Raw genomic sequence first — 22,583 nt, 5'->3', positions numbered from 1 at the left:
CCATGCTATTCTACGACGCCATGTTCCTTCCCATGATATTCTACGACGCCATGTTCCTTCCCATGCTATTTTATGGCACTATGTTCCCTCCCATGTTATTCTACGACGCCATGTTCCTTCCCATGCTATTCTACGACGCTATGTACCTTCCCATGCTATTCTACGACGCTATGTTCCTTCCCATGCTAAACTACAACGCTATGTTCCTTCCCATACTATTTGCTTGAAGCTCTACACCTTTTCAAAGAGTGAGTATCCTCTAACACCTATACTTCCTTGGTACCTTTCTAAACAAAGTAATAAAAAAAAAGTCTTTAGCAACTTCGTTCATCATGATAGTGTATAAGGTTTCACGCCTACATTCACGCCTACAAGAATATACAGTGCAGTTTGACGTGCACATTGCAAAAAGCGACCAATCCTTTACCTATAAAGTGGTAAAACACGTTTTGAAACTATAGTCGAGATTGTATGGAAAATACAATTCTCTGGTTCAAATGTGAATTTTAAGTCCAGTTTTGGATCAAAAAATAAAGTATTTCCGTAAAATCTGAGCTATTAAGGGGTTTTGACCGTAAACTAGTTTTTTGTAAGAAAATTATGGAAAATACATTTCGTTGACTCATAGGTGAAACTTAAGTTTATTGTAAGAAAATTACAAAAAATGCATGTCCCTGGTTCTAATGAGAAACCTAATTCCATTGTTGGATCGAAAAATAAACCTTTTTCATAGAATATGAAATTAAAAGAATTTTTGACCGAAAACATTAAGGTTTTTGTAAGACAGTTATAAAAAATACGGTTCATTTGCTCATAGGTGAAAATTAAGTCCAGTTTTTGATCGAAAAATAAACTATTACCGTAGAATCTGAACTAATAAAGGTTTCTGGCCCTAAACTCTAGTTTTTTGTTTCCTTAAAATATGAGCTAATAAAGGTTTTTGTCCGTAAACTCTAGTTTTTTTAAGAAAATTATGGAAAATACAATTCTATGGTTCAAACGTGAAATTTAAGTCCAGTTTTGGATCAAAAAATAAACTATTTCTGTAAAATCTGAGCTAATAAGGGTTTTTGACCGTAAACTCTAGTTTTTTGCAAGAAAATTATGGAAAATACAATTCTCTGTTTCAAATGTGAACCTTAAGTCCATTTTGGATCGAAAAATAAACTTTTTCTGTGAAATCTGAGCTAATAAGGGTTTTGGTCTGTAAACTCTAGTTTTCGTAAGAAAATTATGGAAAATACAATTCTATGGTTCAAATGTGAAATTTAAGTCCAGTTTTGGATCAAAAAATAAACTATTTCTGTAAAATCTGAGCTAATAAGGGTTTTTGACCGTAAACTCTAGTTTTTTGCAAGAAAATTATGGAAAATAAAATTCTCTGGTTGAAATGTGAAACTTAAGTCCATTTTTGAATCAAAAAATAAACTATTTCCGTAAAATTTGAGCTAATAAGGGTTTTTGACCGTAAACTCTATTTTTTTGTAAGAAAATTATGGAAAATAAAATTCGTTGGCTCAAATGTGAAATTTAAGTCCAGTTTTGGATAAAAAAAATAAACTGTTTCTTTAAAAAATAATCTAATAAGGGTTTTTGATTTTGATCTCTAGTTTTTTGTATGAAAATTACGGAAAATGCAATTCTCTGGTTCAAATGTGAAACTTAAGTCCAGTGTTAGATCGACAAATAAACTATTTCTGTAAAATATGAGCCAGAAAGTGTTTTTGATTGTAAACATCTATTTTTTTGTAAAAAAAAATTATAGTAAATAGAATTCTCTTGTTCAAATGTGGAACTTAAAACATTTTTCCGATCGAAAAGTAAATTATTTTCGTAAAATCTGAGCTAATAAAGGTTTTTGACCGTATACTCTAGTTTTTGTGTTTCTGTAAAATATTAGCTAATAAAGATTTTTGTCCGTAAATTTTAGTTTTTTGTAAGAAAATTATGGAATTTCGTTGGCTCAAATGTGACATTTAAGTCCAGTTTCGGATCAAAAAATAAACTATTCCGTAAAATCTGAGCTAATAAGGGTTTTTGACCGTAAACTCTAGTTTTTGTATGAAAATTATGGAAAATACAATTCGTTGGCTCATAGGTGAAACTTAAGTCCAGTTTTGGATCGAAAAATAAACTTTTTCCGTAGAATCTGAACTAATAAAGGTTTTTGACAGTAAACTCTAGTTTTTGTGTTTCCTTAAAATATGAGCTAATAAAGGTTTTTGTCCGTAAACTCTAGTTTTTTGTAAGAAAATTATGGAAAATACAATTCTCTGGTTCAAATGTGAAATTTAAGTCCAGTTTTGGATCAAAAAATAAACTATTTCCGTAAAATCTGAGCTAATAAGGGTTTTTGACCGTAAACTCTAGTTTTTTGTAAGAAAATTATGGAAAATACAAATCTCTGGTTCAAATAGGAAACTTAAGTCCAGTTTTGAATGGAAAAATAAACTATTTCCGTAAAATCTGAGCTAATAAGGGTTTTGACCGTAAACTCTAGTTTTTTGTAAGAAAATTATTGAAAACTGTTCAAGTGTGAAACTTAAGTCCGATTTTGGATCGAAAAATAAACTATTTACATAAAATCTGATCTAAAAAGTGTTTTTGACCGTGAACTCTAGTTATTTGTAAGAAAATTACGGAAAATCCAGTTTTGGATCAAAAAAAAACTATTTACGTAAAATCTGAGCTCATAATGGTTTTTGACTGTAAACTCTAGTTTTTTGTAAGAAAATTATGGAAAATACAATTCTCTGGTTTAAATGTGAAATTTAAGTCTAGTTCTGGATCAAACAATAGACTATTTCCGTAAAATTTGAGCTAATAAGGATTTTTGACCGTAAACTCTATTTTTTTGTAAGAAAGTTATGGAAAATACATTTCGTTGACTCATAGGTGATACTTAAGTGCAGTTTTGGATCGAAAAATAAACTATTTCCATAGAATCGGAACTAATACATGTTTTTGGTCCTAAACTCTAGTTCTTGGGTTTCCTTAAAATATGAGCTAATAAAGGTTTTCGTCCGTAAACTCTAGTTTTTTGTAAGAAAATTATGGAAAATACAATTCTCTGGTTCAAATGTGAAATTTAAGTCCAGTTTTGGATAAAAACAATGAACTATTTCCGTAAAATCTGAGCTAATAAAGGTTTTTGACCGTAAAGTCTAGTTTTTTGTAAGACAATTATGGAAAATACAATTCTCTAGTTCAAATTTGAAACTTAAGTCCAGTTTTGGATACTCCGAATGATGAGGACTGATGGTTCTAATTCAATATTTTTTTCATAAAAACAAACTATTTTTTTTAAACTTCGAAATTATTTAACTTTATTTTATTTTTTTTAATAATTTTTTTTTGTACATATCTGAAAATGACAAAAAGTACTTATGGCTATAAAACTTGTGCTCTTTGCTTGGTCAGAGACACGATGTGGATATCCCATCAGTACTCTATGGCCGGTTATCGACACTACCTAGTATTATGCATGCATTAAATCAGTATTTTTACGCAGTGGCACGATAAACGCATAAGTCATATCTTTAAAAAAAAGTGAAGATGGAGCATTTAATAAAGTGTGTTTACATGACAATATTATTGTAGTATTGAATGCCGACAAGGAGAAGTATTTAAACTATGAAACAAGTACAAGTGGTAGCACTATTGGAAATGTATGCATGCACTGTCAAGAGAGCAGGAGGACAAATTTCTTTGAAGTATCGAAAAAGTTAAACTCTTATTTTTTTGTATATGTGAGATTGAGATCTCCAGAGATGATTGCAATTGAATACAATGCCAGCAGAAAGAAGATTGACGATGATATAGAGGACAACTCCTTGTTACTGTTGCAGGTAATACATTACCTACTGATACAATAGATCGTCAGCTTTTGGTTACTAGCATACAACGGGAAGTCAAAAAAAGAAAGGCCTACTCTTCTACTAATATCATAAGCCATATCTGGTGTACGGGCCGAAACTATTATATGTATGAAATTAACGTAGTAATAGACATTGAAATTACCATGAAAATAAAAAGGGCATTGGCAGAAAATGTCACTATGGAATATAAAGATGAATCGATGAAAAACAAAGCACCTGCAGACGTTAATGCCATTGATGAAACAGTCATTGAACCAAATAATACCAAAGACGAAAAGCATATTGAGCCTGTTGATGAGACACCAGTAAAAATTGTGTATGACTCAAAATGAAATAATGATTATTCTACTGATTACGAACTAAGAGACAATAGCTACAATATGAAGAGAGAGCATGGTGAACTATTTTAAGCAACAGATTCAAAATGTCCAAAGTTGATCATTGATATTAATAATGTATCATAATATATTTTTGTATTAATATTCTACATATCATTATTTCATTAAAATATATTATACATTACATTGTTATGTGTTCATTATTTTTAGAGTAAGCTAGCATATCAAACGTTTATAATGTCTATTAAAACATCGGAGATGTAGGAAAAGGAATTTGCATGCATTTATTGTCAGACACATGGGACAACATTGACAAAATCTAGGTATCAGAATGAATAAATTCTTTATCAACATCCGTTGTTAGATATGTCATTATGTAATTATGAAAAACTTGTAAGTAAGTAAGTAAGTAACAAACTCTTTCTTGAATTCACCTCTTGGATACACAATACAGAAATTTAATTCAGGAAACTATTAAAAAAATTGAACAAATTCTTTATTAACATTCATTATCGATTGAAGTCGCTTCCTAGACAGATAATACAGCAATTTCACAAAATCTAAGTATAAAAGTGATTAAGTTCTATATCAACATCTATTTTTCGGATACATAGGAACAAGTTTACAAAATCTAAGGGCTAGAGTGAATAAATTTTTTTTTATCAGCATCTTTTGTCAGATACACCGCATAAAATTGAAAAAATCTAAGTAACAGAATGAATAAATTTTTTTTATCAACATTCTTTCTGAGATGAATCAAAAAAAATCGACAAAATCTACATTTCTGAATGAATAAATGCTTTAACAACATCCTTTATCGGATATGTCGGATAAAATTGACAAAATCTAAGTATCAGGGTGACTAAATTCTATATCAACATCCTTTTCTCGGATACACATGATAAAATTGACAAATTCTAAGTGTTAGAGTGAATAAATTTTTTTATCAACATCTTTTTGCCAGATACACCGGATAAAACTGACAAAATCTAAGTATCAGAAAGAATAAATTCATTATCAACATCCTTTGTCAGATATGTCGGATAAAATTGACAAAATCTAAGTATCAGAGAGAATATTTTTCTTATCAGCATCCTTTGCCAGATATATCGAATAAAATTGATAAAATATAAGTGTCAGAGTGAATAATTTTTTTATCAACATCCTTTGTCAGATACATCAAATAAAATTGACAAAATCTAAATTTCAGAATGAATAAATGCTTTAACAACATCCTTTATCGGATATGACAGATAAAATTGACAAAATCTAAGTATCAGAGTGACTAAATTTTTATCAACATCCTTTGCCAGATACATCGGATAAAATTGACAAAATCTAAGTGTCAGAGTGAATAAATTCATTATCAACATCCTTCGTCGGATATGTCGGATAAAATTGATAAAGTCTAAGTATAAGAGTGATTAAATTCCATATCAAAATCATTTTCTCGGATACATGGGGTAAAATTGACAAAATCTAAGTATAAGAGTGAATAAATGCTTTATCAACATCCTTTAAATGCATTATCAACACCATTTGTCGGCTATATCGGATAAAATTTACAAAATCTAAATATCAAATTGAGTAAATTCTATATTAACATCCCTTTCTCGGGTACATGGGATAAAATTGACAAAATCTAAGTATCAGATTGATTAAATTCTATATCAACATCCCTTTCTCGGATTTAACATTTCTTCATCCCTTTCACTCGTTTCAAATTTGAACCAGAGAATTGTATTTTCCATAATTTTCTTACAAAAAACTAGAGTTTACGGTCAAAAACCCTTATTAGCTTAGATTTTACGGAAACGGTTTATTTTTAGATCCAAATCAGGACCTAAGTTGAGCCAACGAATTGCATTTTCTATAATTTCCTAACAAGAAAATACAGTTTACGGTCGAAAACCCTTATTAGCTCAGATTTTAAAGAAATAGTTTTTTTTATCCAGAACTGGACTTAACTTTCACATTTGAACCATAGAATTGTCTTTTCCATAATTTTCTTACAAAAACTAGAGTTTACGGACCAAAACCCTTATTAGCTCATATTTTACGGAAATAGTTTATTTTTCGATCCAAAAATGGACTTAGGTTTCACATTTGAATCGGATAATTGCATTTTCCGTAATTTTCTTACAATAAAAGAGAGTTCACGGTTGAAATCCTTATTAGTTTAGATTGTGCAGAAATAGTTAATTTTTTTAAATACAAAACCGAATTTAAATTTTCCATTTGAACCAGAAAATTGCATTTTCCATAATTTTCTTAAAAAAACTAGAGTTTAAGGACAAAAACCCGTATTAGCTCATATTTTAAGGAAACACAAAAACTAGAGTTTACGGTCAAAAACCCTTATTAGCTCAGATTTTACGGAAATAGTTAATTTTTCTATCCAAAACTGGACTTAAGTTTCACATTTGAATCAGAGAATTTTAGTTTCCATACAATCTCGACTATAGTTTCAAAACATTTTTGACCATTTTCAAGGAGGCACACTTGTGCCTCTATAAAGAGGCGACCCACCACAATGTTAAGCGATTTCAGGTCCCAGAGGTCGCAGAGAGACGGAGGTAATCGCATTTTGTAGCCCAAGCTCAAACTAAGAAACTTGCAAAATTTCATCCTCCTCTGACTTTATCTTCATGGGGTAAACTGGGACGGAAGTTTCGACTCTCCCACCACAGCCCCCCTTTAAAGTTGTCCGATTGGGCTGAAATTTGGAGGTTCAGCTTTCCTAGGGCACAGGAGCTAATCCTCGAAATTTCAGCTCAATCTGATCACTTATTCCCTGTTTTCAAAAAACCAAATATAGCCACTTAAAATTCATCATTTTTTTTTTCTTAGCCACGCCTACAGGCCACAGTTGGCAACTGATCCGGGTGAATGAGGACTCATTCGAAGCAGAATTCGACCTGTTAGGGCCTTTTGATATTTTCAGACCGAAGAAATTATCCCCCGAATTTACATTTACGAAAAACCTCGTTTTCCTATAAGAACCCGCTATAAGCGGGCTAGCCCGCGAAGACGCGGGCTCGTTTTCCTATAAGAGCCCGCAAGCGATTTCCGGTCCTAGCGATCGCAGAGAGACAGCGGTAATCGCATTTTGTAGCCCAAGCTCAAACTAAGTAACGTGCAAAATTTCACCCCTCCCCCTCCGACTTTATCAAGGAGGCACACTTGTGCCTCTATAAAGAGGCGACCCACCACAATGTTAAGCGATTTCAGGTCCTAGAGGCCGCAGAGAGACGGCGGTGATTGCATTTTGTAGCCCAAGCTCAAACTATGAAACGTGCAAAATTTCATCCTCCTCCGACTTTGTCTTCATGGGGTAAACTGGGCCGGAAGTTTCGACCCTCCCACCACAGCCCCCCTTTGACGTTGTCCGATTGGTCTGAAATTTAGAGGTTAAGTTTTCCTAGGGCCCGGGAGCTTATCCTCGAAATTTCATCTCAATCCGATCCCTCCTTCCCTGTTTTCAAAAAAACAAATATAGCCACTTAAAATTCATTTCTTTTGTTTTCTTAGCCACGCCTAAAGGCCACAGTTGGCACCGGATCCGGGTGACTGAGGACTCATTCGAAGCAGAATTCGACCTGTTAGGGCCTTTTGATATATTCAGACCGAAAAAATTATCCCCCGAATTTACATTTACGAAAAACCTCGTTTTCCCATAATAGCCCATGTTAATTTTTCCCACCACAACCCCCCTTTGAAGTTGTTTGATCGGGCTGAAATTTAAAGGATAAGCTTTCCTGGGGCCTGGGAGCTTATCCTGGAAATTTCAGCTCAATCTTATCACTCCTTCCCTGTTTTCCAAAAACCAAATATCAAGTTTTGCTTGCGTCAAAAAGATTCTCCTTACTAAAAAACAATTACAATTATGTCTCTTTAGTGCAACGGTTGAAACTCCTGGCTGTCAGGCGGTAAACCCGGGTTCGATTCACCGATAGATAAAATTTTTTATATACTGAATTTAAATTTTAAAAAAGAAACTCAGTTTCTTTTTTAAATTATTTGAAAAAAATTATGTTTTCTAAAGAGTTAAAGAGGCTGAGTTACAAGGTCGACCCTTAAAACACCCTGTCGAGAAAGAAAAGAATAATACACAATCATCTAACAGTTAGTCAAGCAATAATAAGTAATAAACTGTACAAAAACGTGCAGAAATTATTTGAAAAAAACTACGTTTTCTAAAGAGTTAAAGAGGCTGAGTTACAAGGTCAAACCTTAAAACGTACAGGGATTAGGAGGCACAGTTGGGGGGCTGCCGCCCCCAAACCCCCGCTTTCGCAGCCTGGAAATAAAAAAAAGTTTTTTAAAGTGAAAGTAAGGAGCGACATTAAATCTTAAAACGATCAGAAATTATTCCGTATATGAAAGGGGCTGTGCCCTCCTCAACGCCTCGCTCTTTACGCTAAAGTTTTTATTGTTTAAAAAAATGAGTTGTGAGAAAGTCAAACTTTAGCGTAAAGAGCGAGGCGTTGAGGAGGGCACAGCCCTTTCATATACGGAATAATTTCTGATAGTTTTAAGATTTAATGTCGCTCCTTACTTTCACTTTAAAAAACTTTTTTTATTTACAGGCTGCGAAAGGGGGGTTTGGGGGCGCCAGCCCCCAACTGTGCCTCCTAATCCCTGTACGTTTTAAGGTTCGACCTTGTAACTCAGCCTCTTTAACTCTTTAGAAAACGTAGTTTTTTTAAAATAATATAGGTAAAGGATTGGTCGCTTTTTGCAATATGCACGTCAAACTGTTCTGTATATTCTTGTAGGCGTGAATGTAGGCGTGAAACCTTATAAACTATCATGATGAACGAAGTTGCTAAAGACGTGTTTTTTTTATCACTTTGTTTGGAAAGGTACCAAGGAAGTATAGGTGTGAGAGCTTCAATCAAATAGTATGGGAAGGAACATAGCGTTGTAGAATAGCATGGGAAGGAACATAGCGTCGTAGAATAGCATGGGAAGGGACATAGCATCGTAGAATAGCATGGGAAGGAACATGGGGTCGTAGAATAACAAGGGAGGGAACATAGTTCCATAAAATAGCATGGGAAGGAACTTGGCGTCGTGGAATATCATGGGAAGGAACATGGCGTCGTGGAATAGCATGGGATGGAACAGAGTGCCATAGAATAGCATGGGAAGGAACATGGAGTCGTAGAATAGCATGGGAAGGAACATAGCGTCGTAGAATAGCTTGGGAAGGAACATAGCGTCGTAGAATAGCATGGGAAGGAACGTGGCGTCGAAGAAAAACATGGGAGGGAACATAGTGCCATAGAATAGCATGAGAAGGAACATGGCGTCGTAGAATAGCATGGGAGGGAACATAGTGCCAGAGAATACCATTGGAAGGAACATGGCGTCCTAGAATAGCATGGGAAGGAACATGGCGTCGTAGAAATGGTACTTAGTACTCTACTGTTTTGACACTTACTCTACAATTTTTCTCAAAAAAGAGACCGTTTTGGTGTGTTGTGTGTAATTTTTCTTTTTTCGGTTTAAGTTTGATTTGCATTTTCCATTTTAAGTATTACTCGCTTTAAGATTTACTTATTCATTTATATCATTACTTGTTGTATGTTTTTCTGCTAATATTGTTTATTTAATTTCTGTTCGTTTTGGGTTTCATTTATTCTTTAATAGTAATTTTTGGTCGTTTGAGTTTGAATTTTAACAGGTATTTGTATCTGCTGACCTTAAGTTTAAAATGGCCTTTACTTTTCTTTGAAAAACTTCTTTTTCGGAAAGTTTTTTTTTAAATCAGTTTTTGTTCGTTTTTGATTGCAAAAATTTTCAAGTTTTTCAAAATACCTTATTACAAAATCACACTTTTTTTTCAAATCAAATGTTCAACAAAGTATCAGAATTAGTATCAAAGTAACAATATCAAAGTAAAAAAATGGGTTTGTGTTCACCTCGGAGTTTTTATTAGCTGATGTTTGAACTATTTTTAACAAAATGACTATCACAAAATTTTTATCGGACGGGTTGGGAGAAAAAGGGCATAGGGGGGGGGGGCTAATTGCACTTCGATCTCTTTTGACTCTTTAATTGTGAACTTGAACTTTCTATTTTCAATCAAATGAGCCCTCTCTGAAGTTTATACGAGCATCCCTTCTATAAGACCCATATATGCACCCAGAGCATAATTTACAACGCCTATCCCCGGGGCCTAGGGGGGGGGGCGTTTGTCGACCCCAGAGTTTTAATATATGATGTTTTCAACTATTTTTAACCAAATGGCCGCCTTAAAATTTTTATTGGATGGGTCGGGGGAAGAAAAGGCGTGGAGGGGGGGGGGCTAGTTGCCCTCCAATCTCTTTTGACTGAGAAAGTGAACTAGAACTTTTAATTTCGAATCAAATGAGCCCTCTCTGCAGCTTATATGACCATCTATTTCATAAGAATCATATACGGCCCCAGGACATAACTTACAACACCTACCCTCGGGCCGTGGGGGTTGTGTCAACACCGGGATTTTTGTTATCCGACCTTTGAGCTATTTTTACAAAAATAGCCATCTCAAAATTTGTATCGGATGGCTTTACGGAAAAAAGGGCATTGGGGTGGAGCTGTTACCCTCCGATCTCTTTTGACTCTCAAACATTGAGCTAGAGCTTTCAATTTTCAATCAAATGAGCCGTCTCTGAAGTTTATACGAGCATCCCTTCCATAAGAACCATATATGCAACCAGGGAATAACTTGCAGCGCCTGCCCCCGGGTCCTTGGGAGCTGTGTCGACACCAGAGCTTTTGTTATCTGACTTTTGAACTATTTTTGACAAAATGACTATATCAAAATTTTATTGGATGCATTGGGGGGAAAAGAGGCGTGGGGAGATAGTTGTCCTCTGATCTCTTTTGACCTTTAAAAACTGAAGTAGAACTTTCGATTTTCAATCAAACGAACCCTCTCTGAAGTTTATACGAGCTTCGGTTCCATAACAGATATATTTGCCGGCGGGCATAACTTACAACGCCTATCCCCGGGCCCTGGGGGTTTTGTCAACCCCGGAGTTTTAATATCTGATATTTGAAACTATTTTTAACAATACCCTCCGATATCTTTGGACTCTTAAAAATTGAACTAGAACTTTCAATTTTCATTCAAATCAGCCCTCTTTGAAGTTTATACGAGCATCCCTTCCAAAAAAAACATATATGCCACCAGGGCATAACTTGCAGCGCCTGCCCTTTGGCCCTGGGGAGTTGTGTCGACACCAGAGCTTTTGTTATCTGAACTTTGAACTATTTTTGACAAAATGACTATATCAAAACTTTTATCGGATGCATTTAGGATGTGAAGAGGCGCGATTAGATAGTTGCCCTCTGATCTCTTTTGACTCTTAAAAACTGAACTAGAACTTTTGATTTCCAATCAAATGAACCCTTTCTGAAGTTTATATGAGCATCCCTTCCATAATAGCTATATATGTCGGCGGGCATAACTTACAACGCCTACCCCGGGCCCTGAAATATTGTGTCGACCCCGAAGTTTTCGTTATATGATCATTGAACCATTTTGAAAAAATGGCTCTCTCAAAGTTCTTATCGGATGGTTTTGAAGAAAATGGGGCGTGGAGAAGTAGGCTAGATGCCCTCCGATCTCTTTTGACTCTTAAAAAGTGAAGAAGAAATTTCAATTTCCAATCAAATGAGCTCTTTCCGAAGCTTATACGATCATTCCTTCCATAAGAACCATATATGCCCCCAGAGCATTACTTACAACGCCTCTCCCGGGTCCTGGAGTTTTTGCGTCAGTACACGAGTTTTTCTTATCTGACCTTTGAACTATTTTTAGTGAAATGGCTATCTTATATTTTTAGTGAAATGGCTATCGAGGTTACGTGCGCGCACGTAACCTCGTCTAAATTAACCTTAAAAAATGAAATAAAGCTATGTCGACTTTGCATGTTGATTTCACAACATTATTTTAGGTTTTTTTTTTCTTGTCCCAAACTATTTTTTTTATCATGAACCGTTTAGAGACCAATTTGATCTGTACACATTGAAAATTGTTTGTGATAAAGAGAAAAAAAAAGAATTGTCCTGTTATTGACATTAGCTAGTTTAATTGTGCTAGCTTGCACACACACACACACACACACACACACACACACACACACACACACACACACACACACACACACACACACACACACACACACACACACACACACACACACACACACACACACACACACACACACACACACACACACACACACACACACACACACACACACACACACACACACACACACACACACACACACACACACACACACACACACACACACACACACACACACACACACACACACACACACACACACACACACACACACACACACACACACACACACACACACACACACACACACACACACACACACACACACACACACACACACACACACACACACACACACACACACACACACACACACACACACACACACACACACACACACACACACACACACACACACACACACACACACACACACACACACACACACACACACACACACACACACACACACACACACACACACACACACACACACACACACACACACACACACACACACACACACACACACACACACACACACACACACACACACACACACACACACACACACACACACACACACACACACACACACACACACACACACACACACACACATACATACACATACATACACACATATCTACACACACACCCATACATACACCCACACACACCCACACACACACACTCACGCACACACTCGCCCCCACACACCCACGCTCACACTCTCACTCACAAACCCCCACACACATACACACAGACACACCCCCCCTCACCCTCACACACCCACACACATAGACACATTGTTACTTACTTACAATTTTTTCATAATTTCTTGAATTAAATTTCTGCATTGTGTATCAAATAGGTGAAAACAATAAAGAGTTTATTACTTACTTGCGATTTTATCATGATTTCTTGAATTAAATATCTGTATTGTGTCCAGGAAGCGAGTTCGAGAAAGCGATTGTTACTTACTTACAATTTCTTCACAATTTAATGAAAAGAATAGAACTATTCTAAAGAATAAAGACGGGTTAATTTTAAAGATATTTATTGCTTAAATGTATTAACAGATTTTTTGAGAAAAAAACAACACATGTTTACATAAAACTAGTACTTAGATTTCACTCTTAAACATCCAGAAACGATTGTCCCATGATATAGAATAGTTTCTACCATGTCTTATGGATTTATCACGATCAGGTATGTCCTTAGGTATCCACTGTGCGAAGAATCTAACCTCGTCTTCAGGACGGTGATAACCCCCTTCAAATTTAGGACACTTAAACTCTTCTAGATTGAAAAGTGGAATCCTAGGGTCACACTTTTGAATTAAAACTTTATCTGTAGGTACATTGCCCTTTACGTAGAGTGCTTCAACCCCGAAAAAGCTGCAAATTTCACTGATTTCCTCCTGAACATTTCTCAGTTCCTGACCAGCATTACTAAGTGGCTTAATCACTATTGTAGAATCCTTGTCTGTTCATATAACGTCACGTAGTACTCAAGAAGGTCTTATCGAACTCTAACATGTTATAGTTCACTAGTCAATGACAAAAGTCAATTTCGTTGAGTTCCAAAGACAATAATAAAAACACATATTTAAATGGAGCACCAGATGAGAGTTTTTTTAAACCGATAAATTCGGTGTCAAACAATCCAATCATCTTGGAAGCTATTAATGCAGTTGTTAAGTAGAAAAATACTTCATCAAACTTTTATACCTTCGCTCAAGGTTGAATGGAGCTATGGCTAGGGGGATGAGTCCTAAAACCATTTGAATTCATTGTGGGGAGGAGTCATAAGACCTTTAGAATTCACTGCGGGGAGAATTCATAGAACTCTCGGTATCTATTGCTTGCAAATGAAGTCTGGAAATTACATTTGTTTTATATAATTTCTGTATTGTTTATCCAAGACGTGAATTCAAGAAAGAGTTTGATACTTACTTACTTACAATTTTTTCATAATGACAAATCCGACAATTGATGATGATAGAGAATTTATTCATTCTAATAGATAGATTTTGTCAATGTTATCCGAGGTATCCGACATATGATATCGATAAAGAATGTTAATAAGGAATTTGTTCAATTTGATACTTAAATTACGTCAGTGTTATCAAGCGTATCTGTCAAAAGACATTGATAAAGAATTTATTCACTCTGATGCTTTGATTTTGTCAATGGTATCCCAAGTATCTGCCTATAGATGTTGATAGAGAATTTATTCATACTTATACTTAGATTTTCTCTATGTTGACCTATCTATCCGATATATGCTGTATGTAAATTCCTTTTCTTACATCTCCGATGTTTCAATAGACATTCTAAACGTTTGATATGCTAGCTTACTCTAAAAATAATGGACACATAACAATGTAAGGCATAACATATTTTTATTGAAATAATGTCATGTAGAATATTAATACAAAAAATACATATTATTATACATTATTAATATCAATGAACAACTTTGGACATTTTGAATCTGATCCATAAAATGGTTCACCATCTTCTCTCTTGATACTATAGCTATTGTCTTCTCTTAGTTCGTAATTAGTAGAATAATCATTATTCCATTTTGGCTCATACACAATTTTTATAGGTGTGTCATTGACAAGCTCAATATGCTTTTCGTCTTTGGTATTATTTGATTCATTGAGTGTTTGATCAATGGCAGTAACGTTTGCTGGTACTTTGTTTTTGATCGATTCATCTTTATATTCCTTAGTGATATTTTCTGCCAATGCCCTTTTTATTTTTCTAGCAATTTCACCGTCTATTATCACACTATTTTTACACAGGTAACAGTTCCGGCACGTAGACAGGATATGGTTTATGATATTAGTAGAAGAGTATGCCTTTCTTCTCGTCTTTGCTTTCATTTGAATGCTAATACCCAAAAGATGACGATATGGTTTAACACTGGGTAACATGTTGCCACAAGCAATGACAAGAAGATGTCCCTCTTCATCAACTATTATTTTTATGTTGGCATTTTCTTTGAGTGCAATCATCTCTGGAGATATCAATCTCGCATAACCACCATCATAAGAGTTGAATTTTTTTGGTATTCCAAAGAAATTTAATTCCTTACTATCATGACAATGCATGCATACATTTCCAATAGTGCTACCACTTGTACTTGTTTCATAGTTTAAATACTTCTCCTTGTCGGCATTCAATGCTACAATAACCTTGTTATGTGAACACACTCTATTAAAATGTTCCATCTTCACTTTTTTAAAAGATATGACTTATGTGTTTATCGTTCCACTGCGTAAAAAATACTGATTAAATACATGCAATAGATTAGGTAGTGTCGATAACCTGTCATAGAATACCAGTGGGAAAGCCAAATCGTGTCTCTGACCAATCACAGAGCACAATTGTTAGAATCGTAAGCATATTTTGACATTCTAAGATATGTACAAAAAGAAAAAAAATAAATAAAGTTGAAAAATTTCGAAGTTTTAAAAAAGTTTGAATTAAATGCTTTTAGGATATCGAGTGCCCTTACTGAAAACTACTGCATTAGAAAATAAATTAAATTGATCCTATGACCTAAATTATTTCATCCGATGCGCCTACGAAAATCTAAAAAACGTAGGGCTGAAAACCCCAATCAGCTAATTAACTATTCTAATTCATGACTTCAGTCAAGTCAAACCACAAAATACTGAAGTAAACTTCCCAAATAATAAACCCCATGAATCAAACACCCACGAAAATCTAAAAAACCTAGGTCTGAAAACCCTAACAGCTAATTAACTATTCTAATTCATGATTTCAGGCACGTTAAACCACAAAATACTAAAGTTAACTTCTCAAATAATAAACCCCAGGAGTCAAACACACACGAAAACCTAAAAAACCTAGGTCTGAAAATCCCCAAACAGCCAATTAAATATTCTAATTCATAATTTCAGGCAAGTCAAACCACGAAATACTAAAGTTGACTTCTCAAATAATAAGTGAACCTAGATCAACTCAACTTTATTTCGTTTTTAATGGGCACCATGTAAAGAAAAACCACACGGAATCAGGCAACCGAGTCTCTCAAACCCCTTAAATCTCTTTTAAAAGATGCAAAAACTACTTATTTAACACAAAAACTTCGTTTTTATTGAGCACTAAGTAAAGAAAAACCACACGGAATTAGGCAACTGAGTCTCTCAAACCCCTTAAAGCTCTTTTAAAAGATACAGAAACTACTTATTTAACACAAAATTTCGTTTTTAATGGGCACCAAGTAAAGAAAAACCACATGGAATCAGTCAACTAATTGTCTCAAACCAAGTAGCGCTCTTTTAACATGAACGAGATCCGCTCTATTACCGAACAACAACCGTTTTTAATTGGTGCCAAGTAAAGAAAAACTTTACGTAATTATAAAACTCAGTCTCTTAGATCCTTCAAAGCTCATTCAAAATATACAAAAATTGCGTATTTAAAGTAAAGTGCAACTCACCCCGAAAGTAACCGTAACTCTAAAAACAGAATTTTAATAATTATAGATACATGAAAATGATTGGCTTTATACGCTGATTCCAAATACATAAATTTCCTTAGGTTTAATGTTATCCGTCAAAAGCTAAAACCTTGAGAATATTAAGCCCTTTAGAAGAAAAACAAAATCTTTAGTTATTAAGAAATTTCAACGACCATCCGGTTTCAGAATTCCTATCAAGTCGAACAATAAAGCAAAAATTATAACAACTACAAGATACATTAGACATTCATATCAACAAAGACAAATACTTGGGCACGCAAACACAAATCCAGACATGCTTACAAATAGAATCAGACACACAAACAGAGAAAGAAAGACACTTTAGACATTCAAACCAAAAAAGACAAATTCTTGGACTTGCAAACACCAACCCAGACATGCAAACAAATAGAATCAGACACACAAACAGAGAAAGACACACACTTTAGACATACAAAATAACAAAGACAAATTCTTGGACTTGCAAACACAAACCCAAACATGCAAACAAATAGAATCAGACACACAGACAGAGAAAGACAGACACTTTAGACATTCAAACCAACAAAGACAAATACTTGGACTTGCAAACACCAACCCAGACATGCAAACAAATAGAATCAGACACAGAAACAGAGAAAGACAGACACTTTAGACATTCAAACCAACAAAGACAAATTCTCGGAATTGCAAACACCAACCCAGACATGCAAACAAATAGAATCAGACACAGATACAGAGAAAGACAGGCAGTTTAGACATTCAAACCAACAAAGACAAATGCTTGGACTTGCAAACATCAGTCGAGACAAGCAAACAAATAGAATCAGACACACAAACAGAGAAAGACAGACACTTTAGACATTCAAACCCACAAATACAAATTCTCGGACTTGCAAACACCAACCCAGACAGCCCTTGAGGCAGATCCCATTTATTTTTGATTCTGAGTATTTTTGGTTTTCCCTCCAATATTGACTCCCCCCTGCTCTCAGAAATGGGGGAACGAAGGGCTTCTGAGCCTTCCCCTTGAGGCAGATCCCTTTTATTTTCGATTCTGAGTATTTTTGGTTTTCCCTCTAAAATTGACCCCCTCCCCTGCCCTCAGAAATGGGGGAACAAAGGGCCTCTGAACCTACCCCTTGAGACAGATCTCATTTATTGTCGATTCTGAGTATTTTGGGTTTTCCCTCCAAAATTGACCCCCCTGCGCTCAGAAATGGGGGAACGAAGGGCCTCTGAGCCTTGCCCTTGAGGCAGATTCCTTTTATTTTCGATTCTGAGTATTTTTGATTGTCCCTCCAAAATTGACCCTCCCCTCCCCGGCCCTCAGAAATTGGGGAAGGAGGGGCCGCTGAGCCATCCCCTTGAGGCAGATCTGGTTTATTTTCGATTATGAATATTTTTGATTTTCCCTCCAAAATTGACACCCCCTACCCTGCCCAAAGAAATGGGGGAACGTAGGGCCACTGAGCCTTCCCCTTGGGGAAGATCACGTTTATTTTCGATTATGAGAATTTTTTGTTTCCACGCCAAAATTGACCCCCCCCTCCTCGTCCCTCAGAAAGGGGGGCACGTGGTACCTCTGATCCACCCCCGTGCTGCATATCCTATTTATTTTCAATACGGAGTATTTTTGGTTTTCCCACCAAAATTGACCCCCCCCCCCCCCCAGCCCGCAGAAAAGGGGGAACGAAGGGAATGTTAGATCCTATTTTAAATTTACAATAATTTTAAAACATCCCTTGTGTATTATAAAGATCACATCAGAGAGGTAAGGCTAGGTCAAGTCACAATGTCATTCTATCGTCGTTTGCCATTTTCATAGACTGATGTTGTTTCAAATTTATAACAAATTACTTGAGTTAACAACCCCTTCAGGGTTACCTTAACTCCTAATCAGTTTAATCCTTTTTTTTCTCCCCCTTCATACAATCTAATCACTAATTAGAATCATTCACACTCCTATTATTCAAAACATTAATTAATATCGTTCATAGTGTCCAATTTGCGAATTCCTTATCTATTATACTCTTTGAAAGAGTTATTCAAACTTTGAAATGCTACAACATGACAGTCTATTTCATAGGCAAAATATTTGAATTCCTTTTATTCAAATCCAATCACCTATCAAGTTATCAAAAAATATTTGAATATATTAAGTTATAGGCAATACTGGTTTAGAAAAACTAGAATAGTCACATAATTTCACTTCATCGACCTTCAAATTCCATTTAGGTTGCCGTGACCAGAAGTATAAGGCCATGTGAGGGAGTTCTGAATCTCTTTGAAAATGTGTAGAGGCGTACGCAAATAACATAGAGATTCCTAGGGCCGTACGCAAATAGCATGGTTCTATGGCAGTACACAAATAGCATGGTCCTATTGCAGTATGCAAATAACATGGAGATTGCTAGGGCAGTACGCAAATCCTGACGAAGCATACTACTAACCTGCACACACATAATATTTGTTTATTGAGCTTATCAACCTCCCTCCAACATTCCATGAAATTTTCACCTGCCTCATTAGAAGTAATAATAGTAGTACCGGTAGTACTAGCAGTAACTGTAATTTAGTAGTAGTGGTAGTAGTAGTAGTAGTAGTAGTAGTAGTAGTAGTAGTAGTAGTAGTAGTAGTAGTAGTAGTAGTAGTAGAAATAGTAGTAGTATCAGTAGTGGTAATAGTAGTAGTATTGGTGGTAGCAGTAATAGGAGTAGTAGTAATAGTAGTAGTAGGGGTGACCAGCATTTAATCCCCCCCACCTCGAAAAATATCCTCCCGGAAAATACCATCCATTGAAAATATCCTCTACTCCTCCGGAAATATCCCCCGCAGAAAATACCCCCCATGGGAAATATTCCCCAAGGAAAACCCTCCCTGAGAAAATTCCTCTCGGAAAATACCCCCGTGAAAATACCCTCCCTACGCGGCTGGCTGATCTCCGCTTCTCAATCGGCCGGTTGGATCAGAACTCTAAATTTTTGATCTAATGGGCACACTCATTAGATATGAGATCATAGCCTATATATAATTATCTCAATTATATGAGATATATACTAATTCCAAATTTATAAGATTCGTTAACTTTAGTGTTATCCATTAAAAGCTACGAGCTGGAGAAAACTTCCCAGATTTTTTAAAAGGGAGAGAAAATCCATAAAAAGTCCAGGAATCATAATGAAAATAACACCATCAAATTCAGAGAATACGAGAACCCTCTTGTAGAAGTTTCAAGCTCCCATCTGCAAAAATGTGTAATTTTGCTCCATTAAGCCAAAATGAGTAGAAATAAATTGATGTAATTTTCTAGGCGTAAAATTACCTCAAACCTCCGTCAATAAATAAATTAAAAAAAAAAATGGACAGAAAGTACAATGAATAACCGAGACAAACTAAAAACGAGCAAAATTAACATGAGTAAGGTTGACAATCCCCACGCCTTCTCAAGACCAAAACAAAATTTGCACTTTACTGAAAATAAAATACATTTTAAATATTTTCATTTTTGACTCTAAAAAGAAGGATTAAGACTTTAAAAAATATATATCAGAATATGTATATTATTAATGCAACTACTTGCGCAAACAGCTGCTTAAGACTGTTACTACTTGTGCCTGCCAATACTTTAGATAACGACTGTGACCTTTTGCAACTGCAAATAATTGCAACTGTAACTACTTTTGACTATGACTAGAACTACTTGTGACAGCGAGTGAAACTACTCGGGACTACAAGTGTGAACGCTTGTGATTATATTTGACTACGTCTACTACTAATACTGTTGCGATCACGACTCTGACTGAGACTGATACTGCTAATTCTACTGCTACAACCACTGATATTGCTACTACTGCAGCTACTGCAACGCAACTATTAGTGCTACAGCTATCGAACTAAATCAAAAGAGTTTAAGTGTCTCCGGGTTGCCGAAATGACACATATTTGCAATAAGTCAGTAACAAAATATGATATTAAGTTGGCAGTATTTGTGGAGGTTAAATGGTAATAAAACTAATTCAAAAGGTTGCATTCAGATGGTCACAAGGGCCCCCGGGCTTACTTCCAGGAACATTCTAAGAATATTACTTTAGAATTTTAGTTACTTTGAGCAAGTTGTCAGGAATGCAGGACCTTCACGTATACGGGAGGGGAAGGGGGGATGCCCCCCCCAAACGTTTTGGTCACTCGGTAAAAAAAGAAGTCGGCAAAATCGTGAAGCGAATACGCCATGATTTTTCCGACGCCACTAAAATTCTTTGTTTGGTTTAAGAAACCCCACGAAAATACTGACATGTCATCTACAGAAAGTGCGAACTTGGTCAGTAAACGCAGTAGTTTACCTTATCCTGCCGTGAGTTTACAGATGGTGCCACGGTTTTCCATTTGGTTAAATAAAGAGCATTAAAGTAGTTAAATGATATGTGCCGAAATTTGAATCTCGGTCAGTGAATGGTTTTACTGACTCGTGCAGTGATTTTACGTATTGAATTCGAAACGGATATTATGCTAATTATTGACAAAAAAAAACAGTGGATAAAAATGAAAAGCCAGTCGGTAAAATCCCTTGCTAAACCCCCCCCCCACCCCCCACCCCTAAACATTTTGGCTAGTAACGATCCTGCTTGGATGTTTAGCTAAATCAATGGACAATGCTTGCATCGGGGTTGTCAAAGGACGTATCTAACCAACGGCTAAGTTTATTAAGTTAGAACTACCAGTGTACATGTTAAGGGGGATGTTAAACTCAATGAAACGAAACTATATGTATCAAATGAAACAAACGAAACAATCAGTTATTTATTGACAATGATTGATGTTCTTTTTACATCTGAATTATCATTTGATTTTGTTTCCACTCGTCCTAAGTTTAATTTGGCTATTTAATATCTTTGAAAAACTTCTTTTGTGGAAAAACAATTGAAAAAAAAAATTTCTTTAAGAAAACAAATCAGGCTATGCGTTCTTTTTACTGGCTTTAGGTTTGGTATAATAACATCAAATAAATACAACAGATAGGGAAAAGATAAGGCCACTTGGATTCCATCTCTGACATCCACTTGAGAAATGCTGTTATTGGGTTAAAAATAGTTATTAAAATCGATAAATAGGTGCTAAAAAGGATTTAAAAAAAAAGATAATTAAAGCCCACTTTTTAAGACGAAAGTACAGGACATTAATTTCTTTATTTCTCTTTGTTTAGCCTATTAGTAGATTATCTATATATTACTTACCATGGGAAAAGAAGACCAGTGAAATTAATTGTAAATTATTCGGTGCCATTGTACACTCAAGTGGTCAGAGCCAGTACCAAACAATTTGTTGTTTGCAGTGCCAATTCACTAAAATTGCAAAGAAGTCTTTAAGTCGGTTATTTACAAAGTCTTAGGTACTAATTATTATTATTATTATTATTTATTTTTAACCCACACTATACAGAGGTACAATACGTGGAGTATCACGGGGAAAAACACAAAAAATGCGACACAAGACAATATATAAATCAAAAATTACCAAATTACAGTGTAACACATAATAATTTAAAAGAAACGAGAGCAAAAAAAAAAAAATAACGTGAAAGGAGGGGGAAAAGAGGAAAAAAAAAAAAAACTGAAAACTTGCAAAATATAAAAAGCAGGCATTAATATTATCATTATTGGATTTTTACTCACTCTTTACAAATCTAAATTGTAGAATGACCAAACAGAGAAAAACAACTAAACAAATAAAAGAAAAATAACTTAGGACTGAAAAAACCTGATAAGGTGATGGTGCGGA

At 35.3% G+C, this 22,583-nt stretch overlaps 1 protein-coding gene across 1 annotated transcript in view; it reads right to left on the bottom strand.

Annotated features, from left to right (window-relative positions):
* Window positions 1-22,583, bottom strand: part of LOC148942604 (cell adhesion molecule 2-like) — a 179,136-nt gene that overhangs the window by 73,517 nt on the left and 83,036 nt on the right. The window contains exon 2 of the mRNA XM_089102314.1: window positions 22,040-22,147. Within this exon, the coding sequence (XP_088958440.1) occupies window positions 22,040-22,088 (49 nt within the window). The 5' untranslated portion in view covers window positions 22,089-22,147. The remainder of the gene's footprint in view (window positions 1-22,039; window positions 22,148-22,583) is intronic.

Source organism: Artemia sp. Qi Xiang Cuo, chromosome 16, assembly GCF_049724085.1.
Source record: "Artemia sp. Qi Xiang Cuo chromosome 16, ASM4972408v1, whole genome shotgun sequence".
NCBI classification, from domain to species: Eukaryota; Metazoa; Arthropoda; class Branchiopoda; order Anostraca; family Artemiidae; genus Artemia; species Artemia sp. Qi Xiang Cuo.
The sequence above is the reverse complement of the archived record's forward strand: the minus strand, read 5'-3'. Positions and strand labels throughout refer to the sequence as shown.